The sequence below is a fragment of the Schistocerca serialis genome, chromosome 4 (genome assembly GCF_023864345.2).
Source record: "Schistocerca serialis cubense isolate TAMUIC-IGC-003099 chromosome 4, iqSchSeri2.2, whole genome shotgun sequence".
Taxonomy (NCBI): domain Eukaryota; kingdom Metazoa; phylum Arthropoda; class Insecta; order Orthoptera; family Acrididae; genus Schistocerca; species Schistocerca serialis.
In genome coordinates this window covers 274163950-274179283 of record NC_064641.1, presented here as the reverse complement: position 1 = coordinate 274179283, position 15334 = coordinate 274163950, and the positions used below count along the sequence as shown (strand labels likewise).

The window sequence follows — 15334 nt, the reverse complement described above, 5'->3', positions numbered from 1 at the left end:
TTACATAAACAGTGACATACATTAAAATACGAATTTCTGTAGGATTTAGGCAAGTTATAAGATTCCTGCATGCTTTCCTCAACATTGTATAAAGTAATTTTCACGGTACGAAAAATTATTGTTTTGGGAATTCGTGAAATCTAAATGCTGGAAGTCTTTTTGGAATTGACGAAGGTGACATGTTCTCAGATTGAATGATTACATAAATTTATTAATATTCCAATCGAAATCAGCTGAGTACCAGTTATTAAAAGTGTAAATGTTAATACAGTAATAAATGATTGATGCATAAGGCTAACAGTTGTCTGCACTTAACGGATACAATACGTGATATGGTATCAAAAGTGCGATTGGCCCCAAGTGATCGCGTTGCGCTACAGTCCGTGTGTGTAGTCCAGTGGTACTCAGCCTCTTTTTGTTCGCGGCACCGTGCACAGTATAGTAAGTTACTGTGGTACACTGACATATGGAGTTGGCAACAGCACGAGGGCCCCTTCACCAGTTAGTGATGTCCAGTTCATGTGTTAATTTTCGGTATGGATAAGTTTCTGATCAAAAAGGAAAAAGTTCAAGATGACTAACTGACAGAAACAGATATGAGTAGCAAAAGTGAGAACGAACCAATTCCAAATCCGAGAAATCAAACAGCCTACTCTAACATTTCGTAAGTACCGATAGAGAATTAGTTAAACTTCGGATCTGCATTCAGTGAACTCGAAAACTGCCCATTACGAGAATACATCGCGTGCAGATAAAAACTTAGCAATGAATCCATGGTCCATAGTAATTTGAAAAGACATTTGAACAGCAGACGTGGTCACATATATGGGAAAGATGATAACTATTTTAGTCGATTGATATCGTCAGTATAAAAGCAAGCCAAATCCATGGTGCGGAGAGCACCTTGTTTCTGAAAAAGTACAAGGGCCAGTAATAAAGTTTCCGCAATAGCAGCAACAAAAAAAAAAAAATGGAGGAACCTCATAGTACTGCTGAAGCCGTAATTTTTCCTGCAAGTAAAGATATAGAGATATCGTTGTTACGTGATGGCGGCGAAAAGAAAGTCTCTTTCGTTCCATTGTGAAACTATACTATTTCCCAGCGACCTGATGACGTGTCTTCAGATATCCACTGAAATGTCCATGGAAAGTTAAGCTGCTGTCGTGTATTTTCACTGAAGCTTGACGATTCAACAGATGTAAGTAGGAAATGTCGATTACTGAGCTGTATAAGATATTTTCATTAGGATTCGATTACTGAAGAATTTCTTTCGTGTACACGTCAACTGCTTCAGAAGTGTATAATTATATACACAGACCCTGGAGCAACACACGTTGTTGGTTGGTTGATTCGGCGGGAGGGGACCAAACAGCAAGGTCATTGGTCCCATCGGGTTATGCAAGGATGAGAGAGGGCGGTACCCATGCTCTATTCAAAGGAACCATCCCGGCATTTGCCCGAAGTGATTTAGGGAAATCACGGACAACCTAAGTCAGGATGGCCGGATGCGGGTTTGAACCGTCGTCCTCCCGTATGCGAGTCTAGTTTGCTGACCACTGCGCCATCTCGCCTGGTAAAACAAGTTGTCCTGCAAATGTTGTCTTCCTGTTTGCACAGATGGTGCACCAGCAATGAGTGGAAGATTCAGTGGAATTGTTGCAGGACTGAAACAATATTTCCCGACCGTAGGTTCGGCACATCGCATCATATATCTTGAGGCTCTGGTGGTGAATGCCAGGCCAACAGAAATTTAGAAAGTTTTAGATTAATTCATTTACATGATAAATTTCGTTAATTCTAGAGCTCATTAAACAATTGTGCCAGGAAGCGTATCTGGACATGGCACTTTGGTTCTGATTACTGAGATCCGTTGGTTGTCAGAAGGTAGAGTTGTGGAAAGATTTTGTTTGAGTTGTGGAAAGAACTATTAAAAATGTTTAGCGTCGAAGAACCAGACTTCGCAGTGAAGTTAAATAACGAGGAGTGGCGTGCCAAGGTGGCCTATTTGGTTAACATTACCTGATCGAAAGAAGAAAATATGCTGACGTAGAGTGATAAACTCACCGGGCTGTTAAGAAAATAGAATTTGAAAATCGCACGTGGAAAAGAAAAATCTTGACATTTACTCTCATTTGCGAGATGGAACCACAGGGTGACATAACCTACAAAACTCATTTTTAATTACTCATGGCTCTTGAGAACAACAAGGTAGAATATTATCCGTACATCACTGTCGAAAGGTTTGACTGGATGCGAAACTCTTATGTTGTGTCTCCAGAATTCTCCACCTACCTTTGTCTGAAGGAAGATGAGCTATAGGCAGAACTTTTGACAGAATGAAAACTTCAACTGAAATATTGTGAACTACAACGTATTAAGATGTGGACTTCAGCGAAGAAAGGGTAACCTGTAATAACAGTGAAAACAGTTAATGCCCTGTTGCGTTTTTCCATCACCTATTTATCGCGACTGGATTTTCGGCAGCTACCAGCATAAAAGGTAAGAAATGGGATGGGCTTCTTTCAGTTTAACAGGAAACGCGTTTATGTTTGTCCACAATTCTACAGGCTCAAGCTTCTCTTTGATAAATCAAACTTGTAAGGCGTAAACCAATGAATAACCTGTAAATAAATTCAGATTCTAGAAAATAATATATACTCTGTTGTTCTTTTTAAAAATAAACATTCAGTGGTGTAATTTAATTACCTTTATTAGAAATATCATAAATCCTCAGAAGTATAGTGGCACACCTATCTAATATCGTGGCAAGGTGTTGTGTCGTGGTCCACCTGCTGAGAACAATAAGGAAAGGATAGTGACATTCATCTCCGACACAGTGGTAACGCTGGCTGTGTGAAGATGGTGCTGTTGTTGTTTGGACTGAATACATCTGTTAGATAACTACAAGCACATTATACAAGTTGGTCATGTCCACAGGGACCTGTCGAAGCTGGAAGACGGGATCGGGGAGAAGGTGGTGATGTTCATCAGGAGTATAGTGGGCTACGTCGGCTGCGTGGTGATGGCCCTGGTGCGTGGCTGGGAGCTGGCCCTCGTCTGCCTGCTATCCCTGCCTCTGTGCGTGGTCTCGCTCATAGCCACCGACGTCTATTCCTCCCGGCTCGCGGACAAGGAAGCGGACGAAGAAGGCAAGGCGGGCGCCGTGGCTCGGGAGGTGTTCGCCGCCATCCGCACCGTAGTCGCTTTCGACGGTCGGGACAAGGAAACAGAGAGGTAAGGAGCGTGCAGAGTGCAGCGCAGTAATCGTGTTAGGGCAGCAACGCACGGCCCGCCAACCGCCACAGTGAGCGTCGCACATGGTTGTGCAATTTCTACGGGCTACAGCGCACTGGCCCGTCGAAAGGAGCAGCGTGTGAACTAGGTCGGAACGTCTGTTCTGCGGATCTCGTTGTAGTTCTTGCTCTCTCAGTCCTTTCGACCGGAATTGTTATCTTTTTTTTCCAGTTGTTGGAAATCATTAGCCAAAACGAAAGTGTCTGTGGAAGGTGCTGTGGCCATTTGGCAATCGGTACGTCGTTTCGTTTGAAGAAGGAAAGACGCCGCAGCAGCAGAAAAAACATATATCGGGTGCATCCTTCCAGCAGGAAAGACGTATCAGTGGTGCTTTTGTCACCTTTTACAAGGAGCTAAGAAAGTATGACACATTTTTTTAAATTACAACAGAATGTGAACGTCTTCTTTCGACGAACCACTTTCTAAAATTAGAGGAACGATAACGACAGTGACAACAAACTTGCACTCATGAAAAGACCCTAATGCTGGTAACATTGAGGTAAGCTTGTTACTATTCTATTTAAATATTTTAGTATCAAACGGTATCATATAATTAAGTGCACATTAATAATACAAACATTTTCACTGAAACTTAATACTGCTTGTTTACATTATACAAAAATGGTTCAAATGGCTCTGAGCACTATGGGACTTAACTTCTGAGGTCATCAGTCCCCTGGAACTTAGAACTACTTATACCTAACTAAGCTAAGGACATCACACACGTCCATACCCGAGGCAGGATTCGAACCTGCGACCGTAGCGGTCGCGCGGTTCCAGACTGTAGCGCCTAGAACCGCTCGGCCACCTCGGCCGGCTTTACATTATACAGATGTTAAACTATTCATAATGATCACTTCCTTAGGAATGATCCGGTGCATGAGATGAATTTGCTGAATATCTTACGTCTGTTACATTTTCGTAAATATTTGTGTAACTGGTTGATGGCTGGCCAATGTTTATGAAATTAGTATTCCGTGGATAGTTTTCGGGGAACGCGTTCTGTTGACAACAAGCATCCATCATCACTTCTATAATACCGATTTTCGTTATTAACTTCAAATACTCATATACTCGTTTAAAATCATTCAGCAACGACAGCAGAAAGTGGCGGTAAGGGTCATCGTCGTTTCTGGCTACTTTCCTTCAGTACTCCAACAAGCTGCATTTCTATGTCCTCGCTTTCTGCGTTATTAGCCTTTCTCTTTTTCAGTATTGATGACCTGCACTCTCGAATCTCATGTGATTCTTCAGTAGGCTCAACTTTTGTGCCTTCTATCCTACTTCAGGTGGTTTCAAACTGTCATCGGCATTATTTCTTGCAACAACGTGTGCAAAAAAGATAAGCTAGGTGAAGTAGATGGCTGGCTCTGAGCACTATGGGACTTAACATCTATGGTCATCAGTCCCCTAGAACTTAGAACTACTTAAACCTAACTAACCTAAGGTCATCACACACATCCATGCCCGATGCAGGATTCGAACCTGCGACCGTAGCAGTCGCGCGGTTCCGGACTGAGCGCCTAGAACCGCTAGACCACGGCGGCCGGCGAAGTAGATGTAATGAGATTTCTGTGTAACACTTCATACACCCTTCAACCTGCTGACTTTCCGATATTCCTTCACAAAGCTATATCTCAGATTTTCCCATTTTATTGGCAGCCTCAAGACTGAAAGGAAATTTTCTTTATATTTTAGGTACTTAGCTTCTGGATGCTCTTTTGCTGACACTCATTGCACCTGTCGCTTGGGAAAAACTACAGTTAGCGAAATTATGCAACAAGTTTGTCGAGCGATATCATCAAGATGAATGCAGAATGCCTTCCCCAACCGACGATAAAATTTTGGTTTTATATAGCTGAAAAATTTTCAACCAGAGCAAATTTTCCTCTCGTAGTACAAGCTATTGGCGGGAAACATATGCGTGTAATAAAACCAGACAACACAGGATCATTTTGTTACTGTTATAAACTTTTTTTAAAAATTGCTTTAACGACAGGTTGTCATAACAATTATAAATTCATATACGTTGATGTAGGCCCATAGGGAAAACGCAGAGATTCATCAGTTTTCAAAGTTTCGTTTTTGTACAAACAACTGATGGATGGAAATGTAGGATTACGTAACAACGAGGAAACAAAAGGTATTCACAGCAAAATTTCTTAATTCGTTGTTGGTGACGAGGCATTCGGACATCAGAACATGTTTTACGACGCTGTGCAAGAAATAATTTAAGTAAAAACAAGATAATATTTAATTATCAGCTCAGAAGAACACATAGATACAAGGAATGCATTTTTCGCATTTTGACTAATAAATGGTAGATGTTAGATTGACCTGTAAATGTTAACGTGAACTTGGCAACATACGTTATTACAGCTTGTTGTATACTTCACAGATTTATACGCTTAAGATACGGTATTAATTTCGAGCAGACTTTACACATTTCACAAACTTACCAGTTATTCAGAACTGTGATGTACTAGCAGATTACATTGTAAATGTCAATCCACTACAATGATAACATCTATGTGCTTAACGTCTGGTGCAACAGATTCAAACACATGTAAAAAAATGTAATGATACTATAAAAATAAAGGCCAACCCACGTACCTAGCTTTTTCTTCCATCTTGTAACAATTCTTTTCCTCCAAACGAATTTACTATCTCTTCAGAAATTTATACTTTAAAATTCTGTCGCTGTATCGTCCATCTTCATATTCCGTACGGCTGAACGATTTTCCACTTCAACCAGTAAGTTTCTCTGTGTCGAAGTGCATCATAGCATGTCCGTGCCAGACGTCAGGCGTGATGCGAGTCAACGTGTGTTGTCTGCTGCGCAAGTTCGCCGAAGTCGACAACCGCGCCACCGTGTGTCAGGGCGGCTGCCGGGCTTTCCGCAGGGGGGCAACTGCGGCCGCGTGCTGGCGCGGTTCAGAGGCGACTAGTGCGTTGTCCTCGTTTCGCGTGCTGAACGCGTATCACGGTCGAAGCTACAGTAGCTGAACGTATATCACTACTCCGTTGGCCGGCCGCGGTAGTCTAGCGGTTCAGGCGCTCAGTCCGGAACCGCGCGACTGCTACGGTCGCAGGTTCGAATCCTGCCTCGGGCATGGATGTGTGTGATGTCCTTAGGTTAGTTAGGTTTAAGTAGTTCTAAGTTCTAGGGGACTGATGACCACAGATGTGAAGTCCCATAGTGCTCAGAACCATTTGAACCATTTTTGAACTACTCCGTTTCAGAACTGGTGCACAGTTTCGACAGACAATAAGATCCATATTAGTGCACTGTCTACTGCATAGTGATGTTTCATTGTGAAAACAATCTGTGGACCAACAGCATGAGCCTGAATGCGTTATCATACTCCGGTAGGTTGGTATACTGATTGCTTTGACGTACACTGACATGACAAAAGTCGTGGGATAGTGATACGCTATCGCGTACGCAAGGTATAAAAGAGCAGTGGACTGGTGGAGCCGTCATTTGTAAAGGTTCATGTGAAAAGGTTTCCGAAGTGATTATGGTCACACAAGGAGAATTAACGCGGAATGGTAGTTGGAGCTAGCAGCAAGGGACATTCCATTTCGGAAGTCGTTAGACTATTAATTATTCCGAGTTCCACAGTGTCAAGAGTGTCAGAAAATACTAAAATTCAAGCATTAACTCTCACCACGGACAACGCAGTGGCCGACAGCCTTCACTTAACAACCGAGGGCAACAATGTTGCCACACAGTTGTCAGTGCTAACAGACAAGCAGCAATGTGTGAAATAAACGCAGTAATCAATATGGGATGTATGACGAACGTATCAATTAGGACAGAAAGGCGAAATTTGTTGTTAATGGGCTATGGCAGCAGACAACCTACGCGAGATCCTTTGCTAACAGCACATCGCCCCGAGCGCCTCACGTGGTTTGTGACCATATCGGTTCGACCCTAGACAACAGGAAAACCGATGTCTGGCCATATGAGTTCCGAATTCAGTTGGTAAAAGCTGATGGTAGGGTTCGAATGCTATGCAAGCCGTGGACGCAAGTTGCGAACAATGAACTGTGTTGGCTGTGTTTGAATGGGAAAGACTGGGTCCTCTCGTCCAACTGAATGGATCATTGACTGGAAATGGTTATGTTCGGCTAATTTGAGAACATTTGCAGCCATTCATGTTCATCTTCCAGAACAACGGTGCAATTTGTGTGGCTAACAGTGCGCCATGTTGCGGGGCCACAGTCGTTAGTTATTGATTTGAAGAACATCGTGAACAGTTCGAGCGAATGATTTGGCCACCCATATCGCCCGACATGAGTCTCATAGAATATATATGGGATGTAATCGGGAGGCCAGTTCGTGCACAAAATCCTGCCCGGCAACTCTTTCGCAATTACGGACGGTTATTGAGGCAGCATAGCTCAGTATTTCTGCTGAGGCTTTCAGCGACTTGTTGAGTTCATGCCCCATTTCACGACGAGTCGCCGCATTATGCTGGGCGAAAGGAGGTCCGACACGATGTTAGGAGGCATCGCTTGACCTTCGGCACCTCAGTGTAACGTAACATTAGTCTCTCTTGACTCATTAAAAATAATTTGTTCCGTTTGTTAAACTCAGCTACCCCTGCAATAGTAGTTCACACAGAATATCTCTTCCCCTTTTCGCGTCATCCGTAGTAAGTGTTGAGAGAGTGAAGAAATCGTTTCCACTAATTCGTGGTAGTCTTTCTTGACTTTAATGACCCTCTACTGATTCTCACACCAATTGCTTACTGATCATTTCTGACTCGGATTCCGTTTTCCGACCGTGTTAACAAACGGCAGAGTTAGTTAGCATAAAAAAATTAAACTTGGAGATCAGTCGTAGGAGACCGCGCGAGATCCACAGCTGACGTGTCACGTTTTGCGTTAAGGCGTCCTGCGGGTGCGGTAGGGATCAGCACACAGCTTTTTCGGCCGATCTCGGCTTTCCTGGCATTATGGTGCTGTTTCTCACGTAAATATCTCCTCAGACGGCGGCAGGGGTTCATTGGGCCCCGTTCCAGTCCTACCACACAGATAATATTCTTGGCAGTACCGGGACTTGATCTCGGGTCCTCAGCACGCTGGCTGGGCAGTTACGTAAGAGAACTTCCGTATCTACAAACACTATGTGGTCAAAAGTATCCGGACACCACCAAAATTATACGTTTTTCATATTAGGTGCATTGTGCTGCCACCTACTGCCAGGAACTCCATATCAGCGACCTCAGTACCCGTTAGACATCGTGAGGCAGCAGAATGGGGCGCTTCGTGGAACTCACCAACTTCAAACTTGGTCATCAGGTGACTGGATGTACCTTGTGCCATACGTCTGTAAGTGAGATTTCCACACTCTTAATCATCCCTAGTTCCACTGATGCCGATGTGACAGTGAAGTGGAAAAGTGAAGGGACACATACAGCACAAAAGCGCACAGGCCGACCTCGTCTGTTGACTGACAGAGACCGCCGACAGTTGAAGAAAATCGTAATATGCAATAGGCAGACCACCATACAGGAATTCCAAACTGCATCAGGATCCCCAGCAATTACTATGACAGCTAGGCAGGGGGTGAGAAAGCTTGGTTTTCATAGTCGAACGGCTGCTCATAAGCCACACATCACGCCGGTAAATGACAATCGACGCCTCGCTTGGAGTAAGGCGAGTAAATATTGGACGACTGAACAATGGAAAAAAGTTGTGTGGAGTGACGAATCAAGATACACAATGTGGCGATACGATGGCAGGGTGTGGGTATGGCGGATGCCCGGTGAACGTCATCTGCCAGCGTGTGTAGTACCAACAGTAATATTCGGAGGCGGTGGTGTTATGGTGTGGTCGTGTTTTCCATGGAGGACGATTGTACCCCTTGTTGTTTTGCGTGGCAGTATCACAGCACAGGCCTACATTGATGTTTTAAGCTTCCCACTATTGAAGAGCAATTCGGGGAAGGCGATTGCATCTTCCAACACGATCGAGCACCTGTTCATAGCCGGCCGTAGTGGCCGAGCGCTTCTAGGCGCTACAGTCTGGAACCGCGAGACCGCTATGGTCGCAGGTTCGAATCCTGCCTCGGGCATGGACGTGTGTAATGTCCTTAGGTTAGTTAGGTTTAAGTAGTTCTAAGTTCTAGGGGACTGATGACTTCAGAAGTTGAGTCCCATAGTGCTCAGAACAACTTGCACCATTTTTGGACCTGTTCATAAGGCACGGTCTGTGGGGACTGGTTACACGACAGCAACGTCCCTGTAATGGACTGTCCTGCACAGAGTCATGATCTGAAATCTATAGAACACCTTTGGGATGTTTTGGGACGCCTACTTCGTGCAAGTCCTCACCGATCGACATCGATACCTCTCCTCAGTGCAGTACTCCGTGAAAATTGGGCTGCCATTCGCCAAGAAACATTCCAGCATGTGATTGAACATATGCGTGCGAGAGTGGATGCTGTCGTCAAGGCTAACACCATATTGAATTCCAGCATTATCAATGTCGGTCGCCACGAACTTGTAAGTCATTTTCAGCCAGGTTTCTGATACTTTGGATCACATTGTGTATATATTACTGATTTACACACTCATTCTAGTCTATTTTCTTGACCAAGCAGTGAACCGTCTCATATACATTTACATGTAAATCTCTATGATTTTTCTTTTTTTCTTTTTTTATTAAATTCTGACTATGGAACCAAGTTTACATTGTCTATCGTACTATCTTCCCTATCTATTTGTTTCTCTAATGCTTAGATGGTACATCTACCTGTGGTAGAGTGGGAGGTCGTTTCAAGGTGTGGCAGGGGGCGAAAGACATTCCGGAGGGCTGAACGGAAAGCCTCTCCAGTTTGTCTGACGAACCGGTTTCAGGCTCTGTCTCAGGCTGATACTGATCTTCGGCTGACATGGCTGCTTGTCCTGTTCCAGAGGTTGCCCCTCAGTCTGCAAGATCCGGGCAGTTGGGAGCTCCAACGTCAGGCGCGTAATGGGGCCCCTTAGGGAAATGGCAGCAAGAGAGGGGCAGAAAACCAATGTGCACTCCGTGTGCATACCGGGGGGAGTCATTCCAGATGTGGAAAGGGTCCTTCCGGATGCCATGAAGGGTACAGGGTGCACCCATTTGCAGGTGGTCGCTCATGTCGGCACCAATGATGTGTGCCGCTATGGATCGAAGGAAATCCTCTCTGGCTTCCGGCGGCTATCTGATTTGGTGAAGACTGCCAGTCTCGCTGGCGGGATGAAAGCAGAGCTCACCATCTGCAGCATCGTCGACAGGACTGACTGCGGACCTTTGGTACAGAGCCGAGTGGAGGGTCTGAATCAGAGGCTGAGACGGTTCTGCGACCGTGTGGGCTGCAGATTCCTCGACTTGCGCCATAGGGTGGTGGGGTTTCGGGTTCCGCTGGATAGGTCAGGAGTCCACTACACGCAACAAGCGGCTACACGGGTAGCAGGGGTTGTGTGGCGTGGGCTGGGCGGTTTTTTAGGTTAGATGGCCTTGGGCAAGTACAGAAAGGGCAACAGCCTCAACGGGTGCGGGGCAAAGTCAGGACATGCGGGGACCAAGCAGCAATCGGTATTGTAATTGTCAACTGTCGAAGCTGCGTTGGTAAAGTACCGGAACTTCAAGCGCTGATAGAAAGCACCGAAGCTGAAATCGTTATAGGTACAGAAAGCTGGCTTAAGTCAGAGATAAATTCTGCCGAAATTTTTACAAAGGTACAGACGGTGTTTAGAAAGGATAGAGTGCATGCAACCGGTGGTGGAGTGTTCGTCGCTGTTAGTAGTAGTTTATCCTGTAGTGAAGTAGAAGTGGATAGTTCCTGTGAATTATTATGGGTCTAGGTTACACTAAACAACCGAACTAGGTTAATAATTGACTCCTTTTACCGACCTCCCGACTCAGCAGCATTAGTGGCAGAACAACTGAGAGAAAATTTGGAATACATTTCACATAAATTTTCTCAGCATGTTATAGTCTTAGGTGGAGATTTCAATTTACCAGATATAGACTGGGACACTCAGATGTTTAGGACGGGTGGTAGGGACAGAGCATCGAGTGACATTATACTGAGTGCACTATCCGAAAATTACCTCGAGCAATTAAACAGAGAAGCGACTCGTGGAGATAACATCTTGGACCTACTGATAACAAACAGACCCGAACTTTTCGACTCTGTATGTACAGAACAGGGAATCAGTGATCATAAGGCCGTTGCAGCATCCCTGAATATGGAAGTTAATAGGAATATAAAAAAAGGGAGGAAGGTTTATCTGTTTAGCAAGGGTAATAGAAGGCAGATTTCAGACTACCTAACAGATCAAAACGAAAATTTCTGTTCCGACACTGACAATGTTGAGTGTTTATGGAAAAAGTTCAAGGCAATCGTAAAATGCGTTTTAGACCGGTACGTGCCGAGTAAAACTGTGAGGGACGGGAAAAACCCACCGTGGTACAACAACATAGTTAGGAAACTACTGCGAAAGCAAAGAGAGCTCCACTCCAAGTTTAAACGCAGCCAAAACCTCTCAGACAAACAGAAGCTAAACGATGTCAAAGTTAGCGTAAGGAGGGCTATGCGTGAAGCGTTCATTGAATTCGAAAGTAAAATTCTATGTACCGACTTGACAGAAAATCGTAGGAAGTTCTGGTCTTACGTTAAATCAGTAAGTGGCTCGAAACAGCATATCCAGACATTACGGGATGATGATGGCATTGAAACAGAGGATGACACACGTAAAGCTGAAATACTAAACACCTTTTTCCAAAGCTGTTTCACAAAGGAAGACCGCACTGCAGTTCCTTCTCTAAATCCTCGCACAAACGAAAAAATGGCTGACATCGAAATAAGTGTCCAAGGAATAGAAAAGCAACTGGAATCACTCAATAGAGGAAAGTCCACTGGACCTGATGGGATACCAATTCGATTCTACACAGAGTACGCGAAAGAACTTGCCCCCCTTCTAACAGCCGTGTACCGCAAGTCTCTAGAGGAACGGAGGGTTCCAAATGATTGGAAAAGAGCACAGGTAGTCCCAGTCTTCAAGAAGGGTCGTCGAGCAGATGCGCAAAACTATAGACCTATATCTCTGACGTCGATCTCTTGTAGAATTTTAGAACATGTTTTTTGCTCGCGTATCATGTCATTTCTGGAAACCCAGAATCTACTATGTAGGAATCAACATGGATTCCGGAAACAGCGATCGTGTGAGACCCAACTCGCTTTATTTGTTCATGAGACCCAGAAAATATTAGATACAGGCTCCCAGGTAGATGCTATTTTTCTTGACTTCCGGAAGGCGTTCGATACAGTTCCGCACTGTCGCCTGATAAACAAAGTAAGAGCCTACGGAATATCAGACCAGCTGTGTGGCTGGATTGAAGAGTTTTTAGCAAACAGAACACAGCATGTTGTTATCAATGGAGAGACGTCTACAGACGTTAAAGTAACCTCTGGCTTGCCACAGGGGAGTGTTATGGGACCATTGCTTTTCACAATATATATAAATGACCTAGTAGATAGTGTCGGAAGTTCCATGCGGCTTTTCGCGGATGATGCTGTAGTATACAGAGAAGTTGCAGCATTAGAAAATTGTAGCGAAATGCAGGAAGATCTGCAGCGGATAGGCACTTGGTGCAGGGAGTGGCAACTGACCCTTAACATAGACAAATGTAATGTATTGCGAATACATAGAAAGAAGGATCCTTTATTGTATAATTATATGATAGCGGAACAAACACTGGTAGCAGTTACTTCTGTAAAATATCTGGGAGTATGCGTGCGGAACGATTTGAAGTGGAATGATCATATAAAATTAATTGTTGGTAAGGCGGGTACCAGGTTGAGATTCATTGGGAGAGTGCTTAGAAAATGTAGTCCATCAACAAAGGAGGTGGCTTACAAAACACTCGTTCGACCTATACTTGAGTATTGCTCATCAGTGTGGGTTCCGTACCAGATCGGTCTGACGGAGGAGATAGAGAAGATCCAAAGAAGAGCGGCTCGTTTCGTCACAGGGTTATTTGGTAACCGTGATAGCGTTACGGAGATGTTTAATAAACTCAAGTGGCAGACTCTGCAAGAGAGGCGCTCTGCATCGCGGTGTAGCTTGCTCGCCAGGTTTCGAGAGGGTGCGTTTCTGGATGAGGTATCGAATATATTGCTTCCCCCTACTTATACCTCCCGAGGAGATCACGAATGTAAAATTAGAGAGATTAGAGCGCGCACGGAGGCTTTCAGACAGTCGTTCTTCCCGCGAACCATACGCGACTGGAACAGGAAAGGGAGGTAATGACAGTGGCACGTAAAGTGCCCTCCGCCACACACCGTTGGGTGGCTTGCGGAGTATCAATGTAGATGTAGATGCGCAATCCTATGGCATCTTTTTTCGGCTCTCAGTCGGATATTCCTTCACTCTGAAGAAAAAAAAGCCAAAATTTTCGTTATATCAAGCTACGAGTATTTCACTAAGCTTACAATCATATTTATCACCTACTGCTAGTTGCATTACAGCAACGTATATTACTATCACAATAACAAACAACACAACTATAACACGTATAAAACACCCTATTACTGTTACTACCATTTCATTATTCTACAGCGTGTGCTATTACGAGTACTTGTTGTTGTTGTGGTCTTCAGTCCTGAGACTGATTTGATGCAGCTCTCCATGCTACTCTATCCTGTGCAAGCCTCTTCATCTCCAAGGACGTACTGCAGCCACCATTCTTCTGAATCTGCTTAGTGTATTCATCTCTTGGTCTCCCTCTACGATTTTTACCCGCCACGGTGCCCTTAATGCCTCAGAACATGTCCTACCAACCGATCCCTTCTTCTAGTCAAGTTGTGCCACAAACTCCTCTTCCCCCCAATATTATTCAATACCTCCTCATTAGTTATGTGATCTACCCACGTAATCTTCAGCATTCTTCTGTAGCACCACATTACGAAAGCTTCTATTTTCTTCTTGTCGAAACTATTGATCGTCCATGTTTCACTTCCATACATGGCTACACTCCTTACAAAAACATTCAGAAACGACTTCCTAACACTTACATCAATACTCGATGTTAACAAATTTCTCTTCTTCAAAAACGCTTTCCTTGCCACTGCCAGTCTACGTTTTATATCCTCCACCATCATCAGTTATTTTGCTCCCCAAATAGCAAAACTCCTTTACTACTTTAAGTGTCTCATTTCCTAATCTAATAACCGCAGCATCACCCGACTTAATTCGACAACCTTCCATTATCCTCGTTTTCCTTTTGTTGATGTTCATCTTATACCTTCCTTTCAAGACACTGTCCATTCCGTTCAACAGCTCTTCCAAGTCCTTTGCTGTCTCTGACAGAATTACAATGTCATCGGCGAACCTCAAAGTTATTATTTCTTCTCCATGGATTTTAATACCTAGTCCGAACTTTTCTTTAGTTTCCTTAACTGCTGAACGAGCGAGGTGGCGCCGTGGTTAGCACACTGGACTCGCATTCGGGAGGACGACGGTTCATCCGAACTTTTCTTTAGTTTCCTTTACTGCTGACCGAGCGAGGTGGCGCAGTGGTTAGCACACTGGACTCGCATTCGGGAGGACGACGGTTCAATCCCGTCCTCGGCCATCCTGATTTAGGTTTTCCGTGATTTCCCTAAATCGTTTCAGGCAAATGCCGGGATGGTTCCTTTGAAAGGGCACGGCCGATTTCCTTCCCAATCCTTCCCCAACCCAAGCTTGCGCTCCGTCTCTAATGACCTCGTTGTCGACGGGACGTTAAACACCACCACCACCTTTACTGCTTGCTCAATATACAGATTGAGTAGCATCGGGGAAGGGCTACAACCCTTCCCAACCACTGCTTCCCTTTCATGTCCCTCGACTCTTATAACTTCCATCTGCTTTCTGTACAAATTATAAATAGCCTTTCGCTCCCTGTATTTTACCGCTTCCACCTTCAGAATTTGAAAGAGAGTATTCCAGTCAATGTTGTCAAAAGCTTTCTCTAAGTCTAAAAATAATAGAAACGTAGGTTTGCCTTTTCTTAA

At 44.3% G+C, this 15334-nt stretch overlaps 1 protein-coding gene across 1 annotated transcript in view; it reads left to right on the top strand.

Annotated features, from left to right (window-relative positions):
* LOC126474391 (ATP-dependent translocase ABCB1-like) overlaps nt 1-15334 on the top strand; it is a 194693-nt gene that overhangs the window by 54531 nt on the left and 124828 nt on the right. Inside the window, exon 6 of the mRNA XM_050101859.1 lies at nt 2938-3234. Within this exon, the coding sequence (XP_049957816.1) occupies nt 2938-3234 (297 nt within the window). The remainder of the gene's footprint in view (nt 1-2937; nt 3235-15334) is intronic.